The sequence below is a fragment of the Beta vulgaris genome, chromosome 5 (assembly GCF_026745355.1).
Source record: "Beta vulgaris subsp. vulgaris cultivar EL10 chromosome 5, EL10.2, whole genome shotgun sequence".
Lineage (NCBI taxonomy): Eukaryota > Viridiplantae > Streptophyta > Magnoliopsida > Caryophyllales > Amaranthaceae > Beta > Beta vulgaris.
Window position 1 is genome coordinate 39,427,830 of NC_079206.1, and position 24,140 is coordinate 39,451,969.

The 24,140-nt window shown below is 38.1% G+C and overlaps 1 protein-coding gene across 1 annotated transcript; it reads left to right on the forward strand.

The window, feature by feature from the left end:
• The first annotated feature begins 808 nt into the window (after nucleotides 1–808).
• On the forward strand, nucleotides 809–21,420 carry LOC104893667 (hypothetical protein). Its single transcript, XM_010679796.3, has 7 exons — nucleotides 809–1,318; nucleotides 11,916–12,184; nucleotides 12,265–12,301; nucleotides 12,419–12,516; nucleotides 19,847–19,908; nucleotides 20,754–20,877; nucleotides 21,097–21,420. The coding sequence occupies exons 1-7, from the start codon at nucleotides 1,036–1,038 to the stop codon at nucleotides 21,214–21,216; spliced, it is 993 nt and encodes a 330-aa protein (XP_010678098.1). The 5' UTR covers nucleotides 809–1,035; the 3' UTR covers nucleotides 21,217–21,420.
• Nucleotides 21,421–24,140: the final 2,720 nt, after the last annotated feature.

The window sequence follows — 24,140 nt, forward strand, 5'->3', positions numbered from 1 at the left end:
CAATACTTATTATTACAAATAAGTGATATGTCATAATTGGACTCACGGGTTGTAAGCCAAGTCAAATTATTATTAATTTACCATAAGCAAGGTACATGTTTTTATTTCATAAAACTATATACTAAAATATTTCCCTAAATCTTTAGTAAAATTTTATTCATACATTATATATTGTACGATACAATAAGGATATATCACAATTATATTACATTTGTGAGCACTAAATTTTTTCTAATATTACATCGTTGGTAAATTAAAGAAAATGATAAACAACATTAGCATAATATATTCTAGATGATTTATATTGTACAATATAATTAACAAGGATATAGCATGGGTAACATAAATCATAATGGTGCAACGCATGAGTTGTAAGCCAATTTATAATTATTTTGAATACAAAATCATAAAATTTTAATTCAGCAGCTAATACCTCAATTATACATTTTATATTCTTTCAACTTTATATGCATGTTGTATTCTAATAATTATACATTTAATAGATTTGGAACAGAAAAAAACTACTTAATAAACTAAAGGATTCCCGTGCATTATGCACGGGTCCAAAAACTAGTTTTGAGCAATAAAACTTGTACACTGTCGGTTTGATTTAATTTAGGAGGATTATTTTTTAAAAAAATCTTACTTGTTAACCAGGAATGTTAAAACTTAGAAGATAATTGTATCTTGCGTTTCATTTTAGACAACTTGCGTTTTGGAATGGGTGCACATAGCTCTATGTGAACTCTAGTCCATATACATATTTGGGGTCTAATCCAGCATTTTTCCATAACATCGTGGCCTGCCAACAGCTCCTTAGGCAAAGAATAGATAAGGTGATACCGGATACGTGAGAATATGAAGATGTACCAAGATAGACAGCACTGAAACCCCAGCAGGAACATCTCTCGAGTTTAAGGCCACCCCATAACTTAAAGGCGGTGAGACATCAACGGAGTTGGGGCATGTGGTAGTCAGAAAAACTACCAACTAACTGCTACTACTAACCCAACTGTACTCCTCCCTAAATATTTAATGGGTTCAACAACATACGTTATTCCTGGCCCACTGCTTTCATTTTCCTGCAATCTCAGTCTAAGTCACCGTAAATACGGTTGTTTATCTCCATCAGTAGCTTCTCTACAATCTTCCTCAACATCTCATTCTATCTCCTCTTCTTCTTCTTCTTCCACCCCATCTTCTGCCTGTTGTAGTTGGCGCGCCGACGGAAAAAACCGTGTTAGAAGAAGTTGTGTGTCAATGGCTACTGATTTGAACAAGCCTACTGTCCTTGTTACTGGTGCTGCTGGCAGAACTGGTATAAATTTCAGTTCTCTTCTTCTCTTCTTATTATGTTATCTATTAGAATTTGGCTTCATTATATCAGTTTAGAACTACAACTGTTATTTGTGGTTTTTGATTGCACATACTGTCATACTGACAAATCAAATTTTGGGGTCAGGGTAATTAACTATTGTTATATTGGTAACTTACAGTTGATATAACAAAAATATGACGGAAATTTGAGAATTTAGAAATGAGAATTGAGTGGGAAATTAAGTTACTAAAATTTTGGTGTTATAGGGATTTTATGGTGGATCGAGATAGGAGAAAGAAGTGACTTTTGAGAGCTATAGGGCGATGCTAGAACAAATGAGGATGAAATAATAAAGGCGAAATCAATTTTGAACATTTAGCTAGCAGCTATGTTGCACGGAAACGGGTACGGGGACGGAAAACGGCAAAATCAAAATTGTCAAAAATGGGTACGGCATGGATTCGGCAAAAAAAAGAATTTTTTTTTAACTAAATCAAACGTTCATACATAAATAGTTTAAAGTTAAAAATACCATACAACAACAACTAAATTTAATGTCTTAAAGTTGATAAAGCTTAGATAAGGCAACACATCAATCTTCAAGGAGCAACTCATTTTCTAAATCCGGCTCATCTAGTGAGAGCTTTGCAAACTCTAGAAACCAAACATCCTCCAATGAATCAAATGCATCTCCACCAATATCCCACATCTTTGTATAAAGCTCCCAATATTCTTCGAAATTCCTTGATAAAAGGCGAAGATTGTTGTGGATGAAAATCGAATCTTGTGCACGACTTGGATTTAGCTTGTTCCTCCTAAGTGAGTGAATAAAGGAATAAGTACTCCAATTTCTCTCACTACAAGATGATAAAGTAGGTTGCCCAAGCACTTTAATTGTCAAAGATTGGAGGAGAGGAGTTTGAGCTCCAAAGTTTGCCCACCAACTCTTAGGATCCATAGAATGCATCCTTGAGATACAAGTTGAATCCTCAAAAGGTCCACTTTTCATAGAGAATAGTGCATGTTCTGTTAAAGTTATTTTAAGCTTATCCTAAAATAAGGAAAATTAAGTTTAGTTTTATTGGTAATAAAAGATTGTAGCCTTGATTATAGGTTTACCATTTACCTATTCATAGTTAAGCATGTTAATATATAATATGTTGTAACTTATGTAAAGCAGAAGTAAGAAATAAAGAAAATAAGTTATTCTCCTCTTCCACATTATATTATTCTATCAAATTTTGTATCAGTGGTATCAGAGCCAAGTTATTTTTAAAGAGAGAGAGAAAGTGTTATCAAACACAATATTATTCAATGGCTTCTGAAACGAATTCCAGTTTTGTCCAAGCCGCAATCCTCTTTGATGGTCATTATGATCATTGGAGTATGTTAATGGAAATTTTTTGCGCTCAAAAGAATTTTAGGAGGTTATAGAATCTGGCGTTCCGAAACCAGTAGAAGGCACTACTTTTTCAGACGCTGAGAAAAAGGAACTTGAAACTAAAAAGCTTTTAGATTTAAAAGCAAAAAATTTCCTATTTCAAGCTATTGATCGATCTATCCTAGAGACTATTCTTTGTAAAGATACGTCAAAGGATATTTGGGATTCGATGAAAAAGAAATATCAAGGCTCTGTGAGGGTGAAGCAGGCACAGCTTCAAACCTTGAAAAGTAATTTCGATACATTGGAAATGAAGGAGAACGAATCTATTACAAGCTACTTTGCTCGTACAATGGAAATATGCAACAAGATGCGATTCCATGGAGAAATTATGACAGATACGACTATTGTAGAAAAGATATTACGAACATTAACAAAAGACTTTAATTATGTAGTATGTTCAATTGAGGAATCAAAAGACATTGACGCTCTCTCAATTGATGAGTTGCAAAGCTCATTATTAGTGCACGAACAAAAGATGAACAAAAGTTCACCTAAAGAAGATCAAGCGCTAAAGGCTTCTACCAATACCCAATTTAATAATTTCAGAGGAAGGGGTAGAGGAAGAGGTAGAGGTCGAGGAAGAGGAAGAGGAGATCGTGGATATAAAGATGATGGTAGGAATTACAAAACAAGTAATGACCATTATCAGAATAGAGGTAAAAATCAAAATTCAGAAAAGTCAACGATTGAATGTTATAGGTGTCATAAATTTGGTCATTATGCTTCTGAATGTTACACGAAGTTACCCACAAATATAGGAAAAAGGAGAAAGTTCAAATTTTGCTGAAAATAAAGAAGTGGAAACATTGTTGATGGCCACTCAAGATAACATAATCGATGCAACATCAACATTTGGTACGTGGATACAGGTTGTAGTAACCACATGAGCGGATGTAAGTCATCTTTTTCACATTTAAATGAAGATTTTCATTCTACATTAACGTTTGGTGATTGCTCTTCAGTAAATGTTGTGGGTAAAGGTGATATAAAAATAAAAACCAAGAATGGTTCAATTGAAACAATTTCAAACGTAATGTATGTTCCAGACCTCAAAAGTAATCTACTGAGTGTTGGGCAATTACAAGAAAAGGGTTATAAAATAACCATACAAAGGGGTGCTTGTGAAATTTATTCGCCTACTAGAGACATTACTATTGCAGTAATTCCAATGAGCTCTAATAGGTTGTTTCCTTTGAAGATTGAAGGCATTCATTCTTCTTTTTTGGCTAAATTAAAAGATCCAATATGGCTTTGGCATTTTCGTTATGGTCATCTAAGTTTTAGCGGATTAAAGACACTACAACAAAAAGAAATGGTGATAGGACTTCCCAGTATCACGGCTCCCTCTCAAGTTTGTGAAGAATGTGTTATTAGCAAACAACATCGTTCACAATTTCCAAAAGGCAAGTTGTGGAGAGCAAAAGATGTTTTGGAATTAGTACACATTAATATTGTGGTCCCATAAATCCGACTTCAAATGGAGGTAAAAGATATGTGATTACCTTTACTGATGATTTTTCAAGAAAAACATGGGTCTATTTTCTAAAGAAAATCAGAAGCTTTTACTACTTTTAAAAGCTTTAAAGCTCTTGTTGAAAATGAATCTGGGAAAACTATTAAAAGCCTCCGAACTGATCGGGGAGGCGAGTATTGTTCAAAAGAATTTGAAGCTTTTTGTAAAGAGCATGGTATTCGAAGAGAGCTTACAGCAGCATATACACCACAACAAAATGGTGTATCAGAAAGAAAAAATAGAACGATTTTGAATATGGTAAGAAGTTTATTGGCAAGAGGGCGAATTCCAAAGACTTTTTGGCCTGAAGCGGTAAATTGGAGTATTCATATTTTGAACCGAAGCCCTACTTTTGCTGTTTTGAACATGACTCCAGAAGAAGCATGGAGCGGAAGAAAACCATCTATTGATCATTTTCGAGTATTTGGGTGTATTGCTTATGCCCATGTTCCAGATGTCCAAAGAAAGAAACTCGATGATAAGGGTGAAAAATGTGTATTTTTGGGAGTAAGTGAAACTTCCAAAGCATACAAATTGTATAATCCTTTCACACAAAAGGTAAAAATTAGTAGAGACGTCGTATTTGATGAAGAAAGTACATGGAATTGGAATGAGAAATCATCTATTCCATTAACATTTGATGGCGATGAAGATGATGAAGTTGAGGATGAACTAACAAGGCAACCACATACACATAATATTGAAGAACCGAGTAATCAAATTGAAATTTCACCAAGTGAACATCCACCTGTCAATCATGCTGAAAATAAGGACGTCACGCCGTAATCGTAGAAGGCCTGAATGGATGAAAGATTACGACGTAACAGGAATTGATCAAGATGAGGATTCTATTTCTCATTTTGCTTTATTTGCAGATTGTGATCCTACAACATTTGATAGTGCCGTTGAGGAATCTAAATGGCGCAAAGCAATGGATGATGAGATAGCATCCATTGTAAAGAATAATACTTGGGAATTATGTGATCTTCCCAAGGGACACACAACCATAGGTGTGAAATGGGTTTTTAAAACAAAGCTAAACAAAGATGGTGAGGTAGACAAGTATAAGGCACGATTAGTAGCTAAAGGATATAAACAACAATTTGGGGTTGATTATACAAAAGTATTTGCTCCTGTTGCAAGACATGACACAATCAGAATGGTAGTATCTCTGGCAGCACAAAATTCTTGGTCTATCTTCCAGCTAGATGTCAAGTCAGCATTCTTGAATGGGTATTTGGATGAACAAGTATATATAGATCAACCACAAGGTTATGTGAAGGTTGGAAAAGAAGAAAAGGTTTATAGATTAAAGAAAGCTCTTTATGGATTGAAACAAGCCCCAAAGCTTGGTATAGTCGCATTGAGACTTACTTTATTAAATCTGGTTTTGTGAAGTGTCCATATGAACACACCATGTTCATTAAAATTGGAAAAGACGGAAAAATGCTCATAGCTTGCTTATACGTTGATGACCTAATATTTACTGGAAATTGTGAAGAGAAAACATTTCATGAATTTAAAAAGTCCATGATGGAAGAATTCGAAATGTCTGATCTTGGACTAATGCACTACTTTCTAGGCGTAGAAATCATGCAATCAACTAATGGAATATTTCTTTCTCAAAAGAAATATGTTGGAGATATATTGGAGAAATTTCAAATGAAGGATTGTAATCCTGTAAGTACTCCAATTGAATGTGGAATGAAGCTACATAAAGATATTGATGGGAAGAAAGTTAATGGTACACTTTATAAACGGATGGTAGGCAGCTTAATGTATCTTACTACTACAAGGCCTGATATACAAATTCTGTAAGCCTAATAAGTAGATACATGGAGAATGCAACGGAATTGCATTTGTCAGCTGCGAAAAGAATCCTTCGCTATCTACAAGGAACTCGAGATTTTGGTTATACTATAAAAAGGGTGAAAAGACCAACATGATTGGTTATACTGATAGCGATTATGCGGGAGATCAAGATGACAGGAAAAGTACTTCTGGTTATGTCTTCATGTTCGGAAAAGGCGCTATATCTTGGCATCTAAAAAGCAAACCATTGTTACTTTTATCTAGTACGGAAGCTGAGTTTGTTGCAGCCACGGCTTGTGCTTGTCAAGCCATATGGATAAGAAGAATATTAGATGAACTAAAATTCAAACAAGCTCAACCCACTAAAATATATTGTGACAACACCTCAACAATTAAGTTGTCAAAGAATTCGGTGCTACATGGAAGAAGCAAGCACATTGATGTCAAGTACTACTTCTTAAGAGATCTATGCAATGATGGAATAGTTGATCTTGTGCACTGTAAGAGCGAAGATCAACTTGCGGACATTTTTACAAAAGCTCTAAAAGAGATCTTTTTGTAAATTCAGAAATTTGTTGGGTGTTCGTTCTTCAGAAACTAATGAAAGTTAAACTGATATTGTACCATTATCAGTTTAAGGGAGGCAATGTTAAAGTTATTTTAAGCTTATCCTAAAATAAGGAATATTAAGTTTAGTTTTATTGGTAATAAAAGATTGTAGCCTTGATTATAGGTTTACCATTTACCTATTCATAGTTAAGCATGTTAATATATAATATGTTGTAACTTATGTAAAGCAGAAGTAAGAAATAAAGAAAATAAGTTATTCTCCTCTTCCACATTATATTATTCTATCAAATTTTGTATCATATTCATCCATTACTTTACCAACATCATCACTAAGTGCAAATAATCTACGAAAGCACTTCATTCTCTCTCAACATACTTCACCATCTCTATGAGGAGCAACTCTAGATGGAGCTCCAAGTAGCCATTCATCACTATAGAACCTTCAATATTTTAAAAAAAGGATTATAAATTTGTGTATAAATATAATAAGATAAAAAGAATGCCAAAGAATATATACCTCGGGTTCAAGGAGTGGGCTAAACAATGGAGAGGAGTGCTGCTTTTTGCACAAAGAGCTACCAAGATTTCATAAACCACATGAAAAAAGGCTTTAAACTCCCGGATGAGGACGACATTCTTTCTTGTAAATCTCAAACTTCACTTGTTCAATCATAAAATCCCACATCTCATACATTAAGTGAAGGCATGGTTTATCGGTATCACAATGCCTAATCATGTCATAGATAGGCCTTGTGAAATCAACAATGTAAGATAGTTTGTCCCACCAATCATCATTCACAATCTTCTCCTTCACAAAGTTTGCCTTCCCCTTGTCTTCTTCTCTATAAGAAGTCCACTCATCACTTATAACCATAGCTTGAAGACCTCGTTTGATGAGCTTAAAACTCTTAAGCATCACAATAATGGAGGCAAAGCGAGTATCGGCCACGGAAAGCAACTTAAGAGGAGAAAACCTTTGGAACATGGCCAATCTCATGTTGTGGTCCATGATGAAATTTTTAATTTGAATGGCATCCCCATGGATTTCAGTGATCCAACTACATTCTTCATAAGTTTCATGATTGCTATTCACATTCCTTGCCGCACAAATATTCTTCAAAGCAAGATTAAGGGTATGAGCAACACATGGTGTCCAATAAATGTGAGGAAACTCACTCTCAATGAGCTCTCCCGCCCCTTTGCAATTTGCTGCATTGTCAATTATGATTTGCACAACATTTTGATGACCTACTACTCGAATGACTTCTTTCATGAGATTAGCAATGAAATACTTATCTTTCACTTCACCAAAACAATTCACAGCTTTAAGAAAGATTGGACCATTACCAGAAGTAGCCATGAAATTAATGAGAGGGTTTCTTGTTGGATCACTCCATCCATCAGTCACAATTGTTACCCCTTTTTCTCTCCAAGTTGATTCTAGTGGTGTCATTAGCCTCTCTACATTAGCTTTTTCTTGGACAAGTAATGTAGTTCTAAGCTTGTTGTAACCAGGAGGTTTGTAACCTACTATATTATGGGTAGCAACAAAAGTAAAGGCCCTCATATAGTGTGGATTCCTAGCAAGATTAAATGACAACCCTCCTGTGTAAAACATCCTTGCAATTTCTTGATCCAATTGATCCCTAGTTTCAATCCCAAAACATCTAGTAATAGGTGATTTATCAGACTTCCTTTTCTTGAATGTAGCATTGGAGTCCAAATGAGAAAGAGATTCACTAGGCAAAGGAATCCCTAGGGCCCGAATCAAGTTTCTTATTCTCAAATTCATCATCAAGTTTTTGCATTTCGTTTATCAACACGAGACACTTTCTTACAACATGCAATTCTTTGACCCTTAATTTGAAGCCAATGGGCTCTAACTCTAGAATAACTAGATGTTCGATTTTCATTACAAAAATTACATTGATATTTCCATGTTCCACCAACCGCCCCTTGTTTTTCAAATCTTGTTACAAACCTTCACAATGGAGGAAAACCCTCACTTTTCGTTGATTCCGCACCAATTGACCCAGACCCATTACCCCTGCTGATACCAATATTAATACTTTGTTGTTGAGATTGGGATGTCATATTTTTCCTAATAAACACATTCAACACAACAATCAACAATTCAATAACACAACAATTTCAACAGAATCAACACAACAACAATTCAACTTTCAACACTCAAGTAAAACTAAATAAACTAACAACACTAAGTCACTAACTAACTGCCTTTCTTCCTAAAAAAAAACCAAACAAAAACACAAAAAACGAAAAAAAAGGCAACAAATACAGACCCAAACATTTTACATGCGAAAAGTCGAAAGCCCTAGAATTCAAAAGTCGAGAGAAGCTCACCTAGGCTAGTGAGAGAAGAAATCCCGCGAGTCGAGCTTCCAAGGAGAAGAAAAGAAACAGAGAAGAAAACCGTCGACTTGCGAGTCGAGCTTCCAGGGAGAAGAACTGGAGAAGAAAATCGGGCGACTGCTTCCAAGGAGAAGAAACTTGTCGAGAGAAGAAACCGGCGAGAAGACCGGTGACCGGCAGGCGGCGAAGCACTTAGAATTTGGGAATTTCGAAAATCTGAAACCTTAGAAAATGAATTTGGGCCTCTCAAAGTTCATTAAACAAGGTGGGTACGTGGCTCTCTTCTAAAAAACGTCCCCAGCCCGTCCTTGAATTTGACTTAGCCGTCCCCAAAAACTACCCGCGTACCCAGCCCTTAGGATTCGTTCTGGGTAAGGTGAATCCGTACTGTACCCAGGATGTCCCCGTCCCTGGTACGGGAAACGGTGCCTAGGAGCCGTTACCATGCATCATAGGCTAGCCAGAGTGGTTTAACTTTAACGTTGTGTTTGGAATTTTATTTTAGTAAAGGAAAGGAATGAGAGCGAATCAAAGGGAAGAGAAGAGATGGGAAAGGGAGGGAAAAGAAGGGAACTAAAATCCTCAATTTAGAGGGAGTACTTATTTTTGTCCATATATGGAAGTTAGATGTTGAGAGTAATTGAAGAAAACATTTTTTTAAAAGGTAGGAAGGTGCACAGGGATGATAGTTTCAGATTATTCATGTCATTACGAGGATGAAGAGGTGATCATTCATGCAATGTGAAGCTCTTAGAACTACCATGTAACATACTCGGGAACACAGAGAGAGAGAAATAAATATTTAAAATGCATGGGTGATCTACTGATTGTCCAGGTCACCACCTTCATGCATTCCCCAATTCACACATTGAATCATTTTCTCTCAATATGACCTCCCTGCCTTGGTATTCAAGTGCATGAAAACTTCGGAGTCCAGGTGATACTCTTGTGATCTGTACTGAAGAAACTTCATTGTGGATGGACCTTGTTGATCTAATCTTCTATGGTATATTTACGACCACTTCCGGATTCCTTGACTCATGTTACTAGATCATTCTATAGGCATCTCTGCATTTTATTTTTTCTTGCTTGAAGTTTGTGGATAACATTACAGTCAGCTAGTTGTGGGATTTCAGGTTTGTGTTGGTACGAACATTTCTGGTCCAAGTCAGAACCGAGAATGATGCTTGTTTGTGTGGTTTCTTGAGGACAGTACCCATGAATTCTAGATTTCCTCTCTCTTGTACTGAAATCAAATGGTTGAATAGAATAAAACTCGTTTACAGAACCTCTTGATTCCTAATTCTCCTGGGCTTGATTACTTGTAGAGGCAAAATTTAGTTACCAGGGGAAGACAATTGATTAATTCGCCAACAAAACAAAAACCAAAACGAAAAACTGTGCTTAAATATCAGTAGATGCTGAATTAATTGTAGCAACTAGCAAGGAATGATAAACAAATTATTATTTAGGAAAAAAAGAATTGATGACGACGTCCTTTGTTTGCATCTTTTTATGTAATAAATCAAGGCTTTTGGACTGAACTTTTAAAGGATATGACATACCTTAGAGGTCTCACTTTCCCTATACAGATTAGAACTGGCCTACTGATGGAGTCGCAACCCGCACCCCTCAACACCTTTCAATTACCCCCACATATGTATGGTTTGTATCAGATCTCTTGGTTTTGTTCATTCATGTAGTAGTGTGATGTGTAAGCACCTCGTGATTTCAATGAGAAACACAATAATTTTGATCTAAGAATACTAATAATCGTTTAGGTGAATAAAGGGTTAATCTTGGAACATTTTATGGTTGGAAGATCGAATCTTTAACTAAACCAAACTAAGGATATTACTCTTGTTCCCATGAAAACCATAGGGTCTCTCACTAACCTCGATTAGGAGTTGCACTCGAACAACGATCTATGTGTTTTTGGTTAGACAACCAACATTCAATGCCAAAGCACCCAGATACTTTTAATCAAACTCGAAAACTCTAACTTCCTTGTTAATGCTCGAAATAATACATATATAGTAAACTAAGAAGCAAAGTCCTAAGTATGAGACTAAGAGAAGATAAAACTAAGCATCACACCTCAACTAATTCTACAACTACACACCTAAGTAATTTGAAATGTTAAGACTCCTAAATGAAGTAAATAACTAATACTCCTATGATTAAGGGACATTTGAATCCTAACCATAATAGGATTCCCATTAATCATGTCACACACCTAACATAATTATAACAAATAAAAAAAACTTAAAGCTCAAACCATGTAAAACCTTTCCAAATAGAAAGTAAAACCATGGAAGCGAAACTAATGCAAGAAAGCATTAAAACCTCCAAGAAAGCCCAACCTCCAAGAAAGCTATAGAACTTCCAAGAACCTTTCAAGAACCACTAAATAAAGGAACAATGATCCATTTGTGCTTCAACTCATGCATCATAGTGTCAAGTTCTTTGTGCGCAAGACATATAATCCCTTCTTTAACAATACAAAACCTCTTTAAGCTTCACATATGGATGGAGTTTCTAGCCTCACAATAGTATACACTCTACAATTACTCAACCAGTGTTTTATAATTTCACTTTTCACTCACAATAGAATGGATCTTTTCTGTACATAACCCTTGAAATTGGGGGAGAGTAACTCCCCACCTCTTAGGATCCTTGCTCCGATCCTATCTAAAATGAGAACATCCTCGAAAAGCACAAAATTCGGTACGTGGAGGTTATACATGACAATTCCCGTCAAAAAAAAAAAAAAAGGTTATACATGACAACTCTTTTTGTGCCTACATGTTCATGTGAAATTTACTCATTGTTATACTTAATAGATCTCACAGCTATTTTCTGATCCTGATATTGTCTGTTTAAAGGTCAAATTGTTTACAGTAAGTTAAAGGAAAGATCCAACCAGTTTAGTGGGAGAGGTTTAGTCCGAACAGAGGAAAGTAAGCAGACAATCGGTGGAGCAGATGATGTTTTTGTTGGAGATATAAGGGATCCTGATAGCCTTAACCCTGCAATCCAGGGCATTGATGCCCTTATAATTCTGACAAGTGCTGTACCAAAAATGAAGCCAGGATCTAATCCTGCCAGAGAAAAGCCTGAATTTTGTTTTGATGATGGAGCATATCCAGAGCAGGTAATTACTTCAATAAGGTTTGTGATTGTCTTTTTTGGTAAGTCCGTATCGCAATTTGATGAAAGCTTGCGGCTTATTAGGTTGACTGGATAGGACAGAAACATCAAATAGATGCTGGTAAGAATTCCTTTGTTTTTATCTTCGCTTTGGTGTTCCATTCTTCTTTATTATACTAAGTATGTGAAGCATAATTTTTGTGCGCTTTACTTGTGAATCTCATTATTTCTTGAACAGCCAAAGCTGCTGGAGTAAAGCAAATCGTGCTGGTGGGATCTATGGGAGGAACAAACCCTAATCATCCCTTAAATAGCCTTGGAAATGGAAATATATTGGTAATTTTTGTATAGCTTTGACATCAGCATTCTCATGTTTGGAACAACTTTTGGTGTATGGATATGGTTTTCCTGAGATTCGGGTTCATATTGATGCTCAAATTGCTTAATGTTTATTATTATATGAGGTTATATGACAGGTATGATTGTCAACCACTGAACTATAACATTATAGTCAATATTCAAGCTCTTGCCTTACTTTATGTTCAGCAACATCATTCTGTAGAAAGTGATGATGTAGATTAGGCATATCTTTAATTTGAAAAGTATTCTTTTGTTTTTTTGCTACAAAAATTCTCTGCTCGTGATGTGTGATCTTCTCCCTCAATTACCTGCAAATACAGTTCCTCTTCACATTACACATACTTATTTTAGGTAATATCAAACAAGTTCATACGAATTACTCTGACTTGTTTGGATAGATAAATTTATACAAGGCATTGTAAGAAGCAACAATAATGCCAAAGAATTATTCTAAAACTTGGGGTCGGCTACATGAACCAACAAGTTATATCTCATAGCCATCCATGAAGATCCTCTTCTCCAATCATGTGTATTTAGTGCTATATGCTTTGCAAATAAACCCATTTTCTTCAAAAATTTTTTGAACTCCCTCTATTCAGTTCATCTTTGGTCTCCTTTGGCTTATCTTAAAAATCCATGATCCGATTTGACTTACTTTCATCACTGTTGCATCTTTTAGTCAACCCCACAAGTTCCAGACCAACACAGTCGGTTTTCACTAATCTTATCCTCAATCCTCACTACCATTTGAACTTGTTGAGACTTGAGGAGAGGAAAAGACTTAAGGCCCTTCATTACTCATCTTTATGTCCTCACATTTGTTTCCACTTCTCGAACATATCCTTAGTGCCCATCAAAGCATGTCTGGCGTTACTTTGCTATAAGTCTTCTCTAAGTTATTGAAATTCAAGTTTATATATTTCTTCCTCAATACTCCATTTACCTCATTAGAGGAATGGCTTTTCTACTATGTTGACCCAGCATGAACGTAAATTAGTTCATCGAAATGACTATACATTCTCAATTTGTGCTATATCACTCTCTTCCACAGTTCTATTTTATGAGGCATAAGCTTTGTCCCCAATAAATTGAGCAGCTTGTGCATCTCCTTTGTTGTTAAAAATAGAGACTATGGTGTTTTTTCCGCCATTCTTGCATCTTCTTGCCTATCGGATCATCCTCCAAATATTGTTGACCATGTGTGTTAATCAATCAATACCAACAGTTTGTAGGCATCTCCAAAACTTCAAAAGAGATACTATTTAGGCCTGCTATCTTCCTTAGTTTCACTTTTCAATGCTTTAATGGCCTCTACATTCTACATACATAATCTTGGTTGACTTACTGGTTTCTTCTTAATAGCTACTGGCTACGTCTCTTGAAACATCATTTGACTTCCACTGCAATTCGAATATCTCAGATCGAATCGGTATTATCAATTTTCATTTGAATGGAGATCGTAATACCCATTATTATCATTTATCAAAAACTATTAAACGAAATAAAAATTTGATTAAGATTTTAGAGAATTCGAAGGATGAAATGGATAGACCTAATCGAGTTTTTTCTTTTTTACTAAAGGCTTTTTAAGAAAGATTTGCGAGTAATAGAGCCTGCTCTTCTGATCCCGATTAAGACTTTAATCTTTTTAGTCTTGTCATTTCTCAGGAGGATATTAACCTGTTGAGGATGAAGAAATTAAAAGAGCTGTGTTTGATTTAGCTCTGGATAAAGCTCCAGGACCAAATGGTTTTCCTACATACTTTCTTCAAAAATATTGGGGAATAGTTGGTAATTCAGCCACCCGAGTTATTAAGGCCTTCTTCCACTCATGATATATTATGTCGAAAATTAACCACAAATTGAGATTCCAAGTAATGCAAACCACTTTAGACCGATTAGTCTCTTCCCAACCATTTCTAAAATCGTTTCCAAGGTCATCATTAATAGATTAAAGGTGGTGGTAGGGAAGATTATCCATCTCGTTTAAGGGGCTTTTGTCTCGAATGTCATATGCAGGATAATATTTTGAAAGCCTATGAACTTTTCGAGTCCTTGAGTAAGAGAACAAATTAGGAAGGTTGGATTGGCATTAAACTAGATATGGAAAAAGTCTATGACTGACTAGAATGAGACTTTATTTTTATCGCTGTTAATAAACTAGGTTGTTGTGATAAACGGGTTCAGTGGATATACGCCTGTATTTCCTCCGTCTCTTTTTCGATCCTTCTTAACGGAGTTCCTGGAGATATGTTCAAACCCTCTTCGGGGATTACACACAGTGATCCCCTTTCCCCTTATCTTTTTATCCTATCTTTTTAAGATTGGTAACTAAGGTCTTAAAGTGCAGTTGTTGACTTTTGCTGATGATACTATGATTTTCGCTAAAAAAATTTTGGTTAACTATTGCTCTATGTCGGGTCAATTAGTTAATTTTCATAAATCGGCATTTTTGTACTGTTGGAGGATAGAACTCTCTTCTAGGATATTTTGCAAATGAAAGAAAACGAGTCCTTGGAGGAATACCTTGGATGCCCCAATTTTCTTCAATGGTAAACAAAAAAACTTTTGCTAAAATTATGCAGTCAGTTTCTCAGCAACTCCCTAGGTGGAAAGCTAACTCCTTGTCCCAAGGAGGAAGGAGTGTCTATTTAATGCCAATCTTGCCGCCAAGGCAAACTATTAGATGCACATCTTTGTGCTCCCTAATTCTACCCTGACTCTTCTTGATAGAACATATCGAAATTTTTTTGAAACAAAAATCATGATAGCAAAATTCCTAATCTTATTGGTTGGGACAAATTTTGCCTCCCTAAAGACACTGGTTGTATTGGATTTCGGAAGGCTAGCATCAATAATAAGGCTCTCCAAATGAAACTCTTATGAAAACTTATATCTGATCCGTCGAATTTGTGGGCTGAGGTTGTTACTAAAACATATTCTAAGAATCAGGACATTTTGAAAGCCAAAATCCCTGCTTGGACTTCTTGGCAATGGAAGAAGCTTTTACCTCTTAGATCTGAATTTGCTAAAGGGATAAGATGGATTGTTGAAATGGGTTTGACATAGACTTTTGGGAGGATATTGGGTCTTACTTCATCCTATTAGCAAAAGTCTTAACCCTCCTGCCAATCTGGTAAGTCTTAAAGTCCATGATGTTATCTTGTATAACAGTTGGAACATCCAATTCCCTAATTGATTTCCCCCCCCCCCCCCCCTCAATTGTTTCTGGCATTAGTGCCGTTTACCTTCCTACTCATCACACGCCAGACAAAAGGGTTTGGGGCCTTGCTCCTGATGGAATATATTCTGTTAATTCCGGTGTCCTTTTTCTTGAGGGCGTGCATCAATTGGATAAGGTGGCGTGTAACTGGATTTGGAAATTAAATGTTCTCCCTAAAATTTACTCTTTGCTTTGGAAAATATTTAATGATGCCTTCCTGCCAAAGATAGACTTGAAAAGTGTCATGTGTTTACTCCTCAACATTACGTGCGTGCTGTGTGATGCAGCTAGGGAATATCTCTCTCACTTATTTGCCAGTTGCAATTATACGTGTGATACGTTCACATTCTCCATTCCATGGGGTTGCTGGCCTAACCTCCCCCATTTCCCCTTGGAGTTAACCTTTACAGACTACATTTAATTGATCAAAACCACTATGGATTCAGAGAATGTTGCTAAGATCTGGTATGTTAGAAATCAATGAGTTCTCAGAGATGCCCACACCACGGCTGTGGCAACAGCAAAGTGCTGCGGCTTTTTTCCTTGAATGGTCTAGTGCTCAGTCTATTGAAAAAGCCTTCTTGTTCCCCCAGCGTGAATGATAAGCCCTCTTCCTCTAGCTGTACTCCTAAGATTGTTTCCTCTAGCAATCAAATTGATAAGTCGATCAGGTCTATCCATTAGTTGTTGCTAAATGATAATAATGGGTATTACGAATTCAGATTTGATTTCAGATCTACTTTGTATACATCCTTATATACCTCCGACTTTGCCCGTCAAATAATTTCTTTTGCCTGACTTTCTCGTGGATATATTGTATTTCACAATATTAACATCATCCTTACATTTATCCAAGGCCAAGTAGCATTCTTTTTTCTTCTTCACCGCTCTTTTACGTCTGCATCCCACCATGTTGTATATATATCGTGTGCACTATGTTTTCCCCTTTGATAATTCTTGGACCTCCGTGAATATTGTAACAGAGTAGAAGTACATATATTCATCATTATCCAAGTAGATTTGGGATCCATCTCAGAGGCCTAATCAGCTTCTTTACCACTCTATTGGTAAATCTTTTAACAATACCTTCTTTTACCATACACCTGCAAGGAATCAGAATGGGGGAACCAGTAAACCCTTGATTACTTACATCAGAAGGTATAAAAAGGGGAAGGCACAACATTCAGCCACCTCACCAATGCAACGTCACAATTAGTTAAGGGCCAGGAATATTCTACAGGGTAGTGGGGTGATTTACTGTCACCACTGACATTTTAGTTATTGTACAGAATTACAGAATTTCTGTGAGTGGGAGCTATAAATAATAGCTGAGGTGAGAAATGCAAATCATCAGAATTTTGTAATAGAAAGTGAGACAACATTGGAGAGTCCTTGCCTCTCGAAGAGTGAGGGTTGTAATTGATTTTGTGCTACTCTGGTTATTATCAATACAAGTAATTATCCCTTGGTCCTATTTTATTTCTTCTTCACTGTTTAGATTCTTGCTGGATCCTTTTGGTTTGTACCAACACCATGTACTTTTTTCTGTTTATTTGAAGACTATTCCTTCTAAGCTCTAAGATTTTATTCTATATGAACATCTTAGCAATCTGCTATGTAGCTACCCTCCCCCATTATATAATTTTACAGTTAAGATAACTATAATATCCGTATTTCTTTTCAGTAGGAATTTGTAATTGAGTTGCATTCGTTCCACTTTGAAATGTCACCTAATGAGCAGCCTGATTTTAGAACTACGTTTTAGCCATGATCATGTCATATGATTGTGCGAAATCCAAACTGGAATCCCCTCTCCTTTATCCTTCTCTATGAAAATCTTCCTGAGCCTCATTAAACCACTGGGAGTGGCCCCCACATTTCCATTTAGGTCTCCACGGAACTGATTAATAGCTTCTTTGTTTGAGGAATACCTTCTAGGTTGTACCAGTGTCGCATAATTTGCAGATCACTCAACAACCCGAAACGAATTCGGGAACGGAATTTGTTTCCATAGGTGAATTCGGTTCGATAGGTGAGTTCTGTTCCATTTTGGTTCGTAGTAGTAATACGCTTTAAGAATATAGACAATCTTTAGCATTGAATCTAAAACAGTAAACATGAGAGAAATATGTACTATGCACTTGCAGTGCGCACATCCCAATATTCAGAAAAGTAAAAGGAGTCCCTTGACCATTTTTGGAAAAGGAAAAGCAGCTCCGTAGCAATTGTCCCCCTGCTAAAAAAATTAAATAAAAATCTAGAGAACTAATACAAGTTATCTTTAACAAGCCGAGAGAAAGAGCTTATAGCTGAAAGGTATATTTAAAGAAATGTTTACTATTATTTGTAATGGTAACAAACTAACAATGCAGTGATGCACACCATCTTTAGTTTCGAGATTGATTGAAAAACAAAAATCCCATGGTAATTTTATCAATCCGTGATCTGATCTCTTTCTAATTTCAAATTTAGTCTTTGTTACCCAACCCTAGATCTGAAATTTCTTTAACACAAACACTTCCTTCAACCATGGATACATGATGTCGTGTGAGTGGTACTTCCCTGTTTTAGCATTCTAACTCGCAAACCACATTGAATTGGAACAAAAATGAACTGCAAACTGGAACGAGCAAATGAAAACAAAGTTCGTGGGGGTGTGGAGTGAATTATGTGACACCGCATCCAATCCTCTCAAAACTGATTTTAAGAGCGTCATCTACATCGAGTGGTGCATAAGCACTAATTACTAAAGATCTGTTTAACACATGGTTATCATTCTTTAGTCTCGTAATCCTATCATGTTCTCTATTTACCTCAATTGCATCGTTTACTAGCTGACCATCGATAATAATACTAATCCCATTTGTCCCATCCTTAATATCACTACATGCAACCCATGACGTAACTTTGGCCTTTTCTCCTACCCACTTGGGCCCTGTTTTGGACTTACTTTTCAGTTTCTATTTCAGTGTTCAGTTTCCTCTCACAAGTTCAGTTAGTGCACTTCAGGCAATTTCAGTCTACATGAAGAGGGCGTTAGTATCTGGAAAACACAAAATGTTTATATTTCTTCTTGCATCAATTCTAGCAGCCCACCAACTATCCTGCAAGAGACCCTATACTTCAAGATGCTACACAGATTAATTTCAGTTCTCTTCCTAGATCTCCCTTGTTAAGATCCTAGAAGTCCTTGCAATCTTACCCATTTGACACCACACTTGGCAATGATGTGATATGCAGCTTCCGGTCGGCAACCTGTAAGCCTTGCTGACTTCACACTGCATTAAAGTTTAAGAAGTGTATCGCAGCGCATAGTAGGAAATGCCCCACCAAACTGTAGTCTTGGCTCATGCTTATTGATGTGACAATATTTACCGCTGGCTGTCATCTACCGCGACCCTCCGTTACCTGAGCTTGGGACCGATAATAAATGTAAGAAGTGGCATATAATTGCGGAGTTATCAGAGCCTTGTTGACTTATTGATGCGACAATATTTACCACTGGCTGTCAATCTGAAGATACCCTTTCTTTGTCAATTGTTATCTTTGAAAATTGAGACTCGTATTGTTGCGTCACTTATATCTTCACTATCCATTTGTACGAGATTTAGCTTTTTAATCTGTTTCATGGCAGTAAAGGCTGTACAAGTAGTGTATTAGTTGGTTATTTAGACACCCTTGACTGTGAACATCAAGGTTTCATGAATTGGTGTTTGAACTGCCATAGTCTCAATTACACTTCTTCAATACACACACCTATTGTAGCTTGGCAAGGCCCACACATGATAATAATGCTTGTCATTGTTATCATGATGTTGGCAATATTATGTCTTGTCTATACATCATAGTGGAGGTACGAGACCTTTGATTCTTGCTGGTTGAAATGTTTAAATAGGATCCATTCTTTGTCTAAATTCTGGACGATGAATTGTGCTTGGAATTTAGTTCATTAGACAACGATGGATATCTGAAAAGTATATTTAGTTATTGCATCCATGAATCTCATAGTCTGTTTCACTTGTTATATATGTCAATTTAAAACTATATAATAGGACTGATTGTATCATAGTCACAATTTTACAGGTCTGGAAGAGGAAGGCAGAACAGTATCTGGCTGACTCTGGAATTCCGTATACGATCATAAGGTACGCACTTCTTTCAACATATATTGCATATGTTATAACAAAGTAGTACTTAGCCTAGCTAGTGGTAAGGGATTCTCTTTGTCTATTCATGGAGTAACGAAAATGTGCGACTTGGAAGTCATTTGATCAAACCCCACTAGGGGCTCTTTGGGCGTGAGGATTCCCTTATCCTCTCCCCCACTTCCCCCCCCCCCCTCCCTAGAATTTTGATCTGCAAACCTGGAATGTTGATATACGAGACGTGTTGGTTTAGTAGGGTCTAACTCCTTGCTAAAAGAAAGAAAATAATATTCCTTGTGCTATTACTGAACTTCGCATTTCTGGTGTAGTGGACATGATCATATTAAACAACTCAAGTGCTTTTAGACTCTTTTTTTTTTATAAGTTTAGGTGTTCAATTATCTTGTTTAGTCTCCATAGAATATTTTGTTGTATGTAGAAATTAGTCTATTACTATCTATATGGTCAGAATTTTGCTAAGGGTGTTGGTATATTGTCTCTAATGAGTAGAGTTGATTTTGGACCTGAAAGTGAGGAACAATGTTGAGACAACAAAAAACTGGGTAATCAGATTCAGAGCATAGTTATGATTCCATGCTTTGGCTATTTCTTACTAAGCTGTTTTCCCCAGCCTATCCTTTTCTGTTCCATATAGATGCGTAATCAAAAGATAAGAGAGTTTTAAACGGGAAAGCATGGGTCCATGAGTCATGGCACATAACTGCAATTAGGTCTGCGTTGAGCTAGCATCTTCAGCACTTGTCCTGATTAAACTTAGCAATAATATAAGAAATAAATTCACAAAAAAAAAAAAGAACAGGAATAATGGAGTATGGTTGTGCCAGGGCTGGAGGCTTGCTTGACAAACCAGGCAGTCTGAGGGAATTGCTTGTTGGAAAGGATGATGAACTTCTTCAATTAGAGACAAGAACTGTTCCGAGGGCTGATGTTGCTGAAGTCTGCCTTCAGGTATATAGCTTTTGCTCATTCTTTGGGATATGATTGCTGCCCCATTTTATTTGCTTTGTTAAAGATCTTTTTTATCTTTAATTGCTCTTTTGCAAAATGTTTCCTCTTGTTTGTTTGACAGCTCTAGTCCTATTTACATAGCAAACAAGACAGTTCACAGTTCTCTTTAACAAATTTGGAGTGACAAGCTACTAAACTTATTCTGTTATACCTTGTCAGGCTTTGCAATTTGAAGAGGCAAAGTTTAAGGCATTCGACTTAGCTTCGAAGCCCGAGGGGAGTGGTGCACCAACTGCAGATTTTAGAGCTCTCTTCTCCCAAGTTACAACTCGTTTTTAACAAATTAACGTTTCTATCATAACATTCTCTTGGACACTGTTATGTGTATTGTGTCTATTAATATCAGCCAAAAACGCTGATTCTTTTACTGTCAGTATGTTTGGGTTGTTTTTCTATGCTAAATGTGCACGAATGCTAATTGACTAAATTGTAGAGGTAGGGTGCCTGAGAGAATATCTCCAATATGATCTTTGCTTGGACTCATCTTCATTATCTTGTTTATTACTACTGTAGAGACATGAGTACCAACAAGAGTGTAAATGATACAAGTCGAGTTTGAGTTTAACTAAACTCGACTGGAACTTGTTAACCCGTATTTGAGCTTGTCTCGACTCGTGAACTTGTGAGCTCGATATTCTCAAGCTCAAATTGAGCTCAAAAATCAAAACTCGAGCTCATATAAGCTCGCTAATTGATTAAATTTTTCATTTTTTATTCTTACATCATTCTTTACCCGTGAGAATACATGGCATTTTTTGCAATATATACAACACTTTTTTTCAATTGAAACCATAACTAACACAAAATCTAATGGAAATCTAGATTTACCATGAAAAAATACAACCGAATGTCTTAAGAAGATAAAATCAAGTTTATTTCAAGTTCACAACTGTTTCGGGTAAAAACTTGTATTATGCGGGATGGATCGAGATTGGGATTATGGATGGCTGGATACTTGGAGTCGGCTAGGAGACCTGCACAAAACGATGGTTAGACTACCCCGGGGGTGAATCCGGGATCGCCCCTTCGACGATCAAGTCAGTTGATATGAATTAATTGGGATTTGTGAAGTGGATTGTCTATGATTTCTTACCTCAATAAATGGGGATCTACCCACTATTTATAGGTGTTGAAATGTGTGAAAGTTGTCCCTGCCACGTAGGCACGGAATTTAAGGCAAGTGGGTCCCACTGGGGGACTTCCATGCTGGCAGGAGGTCTTTAGGCCTTGGACCAGGCAATGGCCCACCAGGCAAGATTGGGCCCAAACATTAGCCCCACGCGAAATATATGGGAGGGGCCTTAGTCGATGCCGTGTGTTTTGCGGAAACCACGAGGTCGTTCTTTTACTGCGAAGGGTGAAGAGGCCTGGTTTGGAACCATTCGAGGACATTTGGACCTTGCATAACTCGAGGGAGTATAGAGGCCTCGTTCGAGGTTGCCCAGGGGCCAATGAGCCCTAGGTAACTCGAGGAAGTTGAGAGACACCGCTCGAGGTTGCCTAGGGGCCAATGAGCCCCAGGTAGCTCGAGGGCGTTCAGAGACCTCGCTCGAGGTTATCCAGGAGTCAATGAGCCCCAGGTAACTCGAGGAAGTTGAGAGACATCGCTCGAGATTACCCAGGGCCAATGAGCCCCAGGTAGCTCGAGGACGTTTAGAGACGTCGCTCGAGGTTACCAAAGGGTCAATGAGCCCCAGGTAACCCGAGGAAGTTCAGAGACGTCGCTCGAGGTTGCCAATGGCTAATGAGCCCCACGTAGCTCGAGGACGTTCAGAGACCTCGCTCGAGGTTACCCAGTGGCCACTGAGCCCCAGGTAACCCGAGGAAGCTCAGAGACGTCGCTCGAGGTTATCCAGGGCCAATGAACCCCAGGTAGCTCGAGGACGTTCAGAGACCTCGCTTGAGATTACCCAGGGGCCAATGAGCCCCAGGTAACTCGAGAAAGCTCAGAGACCTCGCTCGAGGTCACCCAGGGGCCATTGAGCCCCAGGTAACCCGAAGAAGCTCAGAGACTTCGCTCGAGGTTATCCAGGGCCAATGAGCCCTAGGTAGCTCGAGGACGTTCAAAGACCTCGCTCGAGATTACCCAGGGGCCAATGAGCCCCAGGTAACTCGAGGAAGCTCAGAGACCTCGCTCGAGGTTACCCAGGGGCCAATGAGCCCCAGGTAACTCGAGGAAGCTCAGAGACCTCGCTCGAGGTTACCCAGGGGCCAATGAGCCCCAGGTAACTCGAGGAAGCTCAGAGACCTCGCTCGAGGTTACGCAGGGGCCAATGAGCCCCAGGTAATTCGAGGAAGCTCAGAGACCTCGCTCGAGGTTACCTAGGGGCCAATGAGCCCTAGGTAACTCGAGGAAGTTCTGAGACCTCACTCGAGGTTACCCAGGGGCCAATGAACCCCACATAACTCGAGGAAGCTCAGAGACCTCGCTCGAGGTTACCCAGGGGCCAATGAGCCCTAGGTAACTCGAGGAAGTTCTGAGACTCCGCCCGGGGTTACTTTGGTGACCAATGAGCCTCGAATAACTTGAGGAAGCAACCTCGCTCGAGGTTACCCAGGTTCACTCGAGGGGTATGACACCGTAGCGCTTGACGGGTGTCGATCTCAGCGACGTTGGTGGTCGAGATATCCCTCACTCGATCTGGGTGAGGTGCCTAGAGGTAGGTCTTCGGCCTCCATTTGGGCGCGGATTGCCCAGGGAGTTAGAGCTCCGGCGAGGAGAGGTTTTCTCGAAGGTGCAACCGCACTATGATGCTGGATCCAGCTGGGATCCAGCCAACTCTTTTAGGGGAGCTAGAGGAGACTATGCCGGGAAGCTGGCGTTTTTCGGGATTTTTGATAGGCCCAATGACGTGGCGTCTTGAGGTGGCTCTGAGCCCGTCGGGATATTAACCGTCCTTTTCAGGCAGTCTATATATACGAGGACAAGTACTTTATTTTGTCTCATTTGTGTTCTGATCCTTTTGAGAATCCATATCCCTTTCCGTACGATCTCGAGAGCCCTGAAGGTCGATTGCTTCTTCTCAACCCGCGGACGGACCTCGAGAGTCTTTTCTTAGCAAGGTACGATCTCTCTTCCTTTATTTCTTTCCTTTTCTTCCTTATGGACCGCTCTGGATGGAGCCCACCATCGATGGACCTGGGGGGGTACCTCTTCTAGCTCGGGGACCCACCTCCCTTGCTGGAACCATTGTTCGACGGGA

What these genes read in the sequence shown, in the direction of transcription:
- LOC104893667 (XM_010679796.3), top strand. Translation starts at nt 1,036, where the DNA reads ATGGGTTCAACAACATACGTTATTCCTGGCCCACTGCTTTCATTTTCC. An exon ending in ATGGAGCATATCCAGAGCAG is followed by an intron (nt 12,185 to 12,264) that starts GTAATTACTTCA and finishes GCGGCTTATTAG; the next exon opens with GTTGACTGGATAGGACAGAA. An exon ending in GAAACATCAAATAGATGCTG is followed by an intron (nt 12,302 to 12,418) that starts GTAAGAATTCCT and finishes TTTCTTGAACAG; the next exon opens with CCAAAGCTGCTGGAGTAAAG.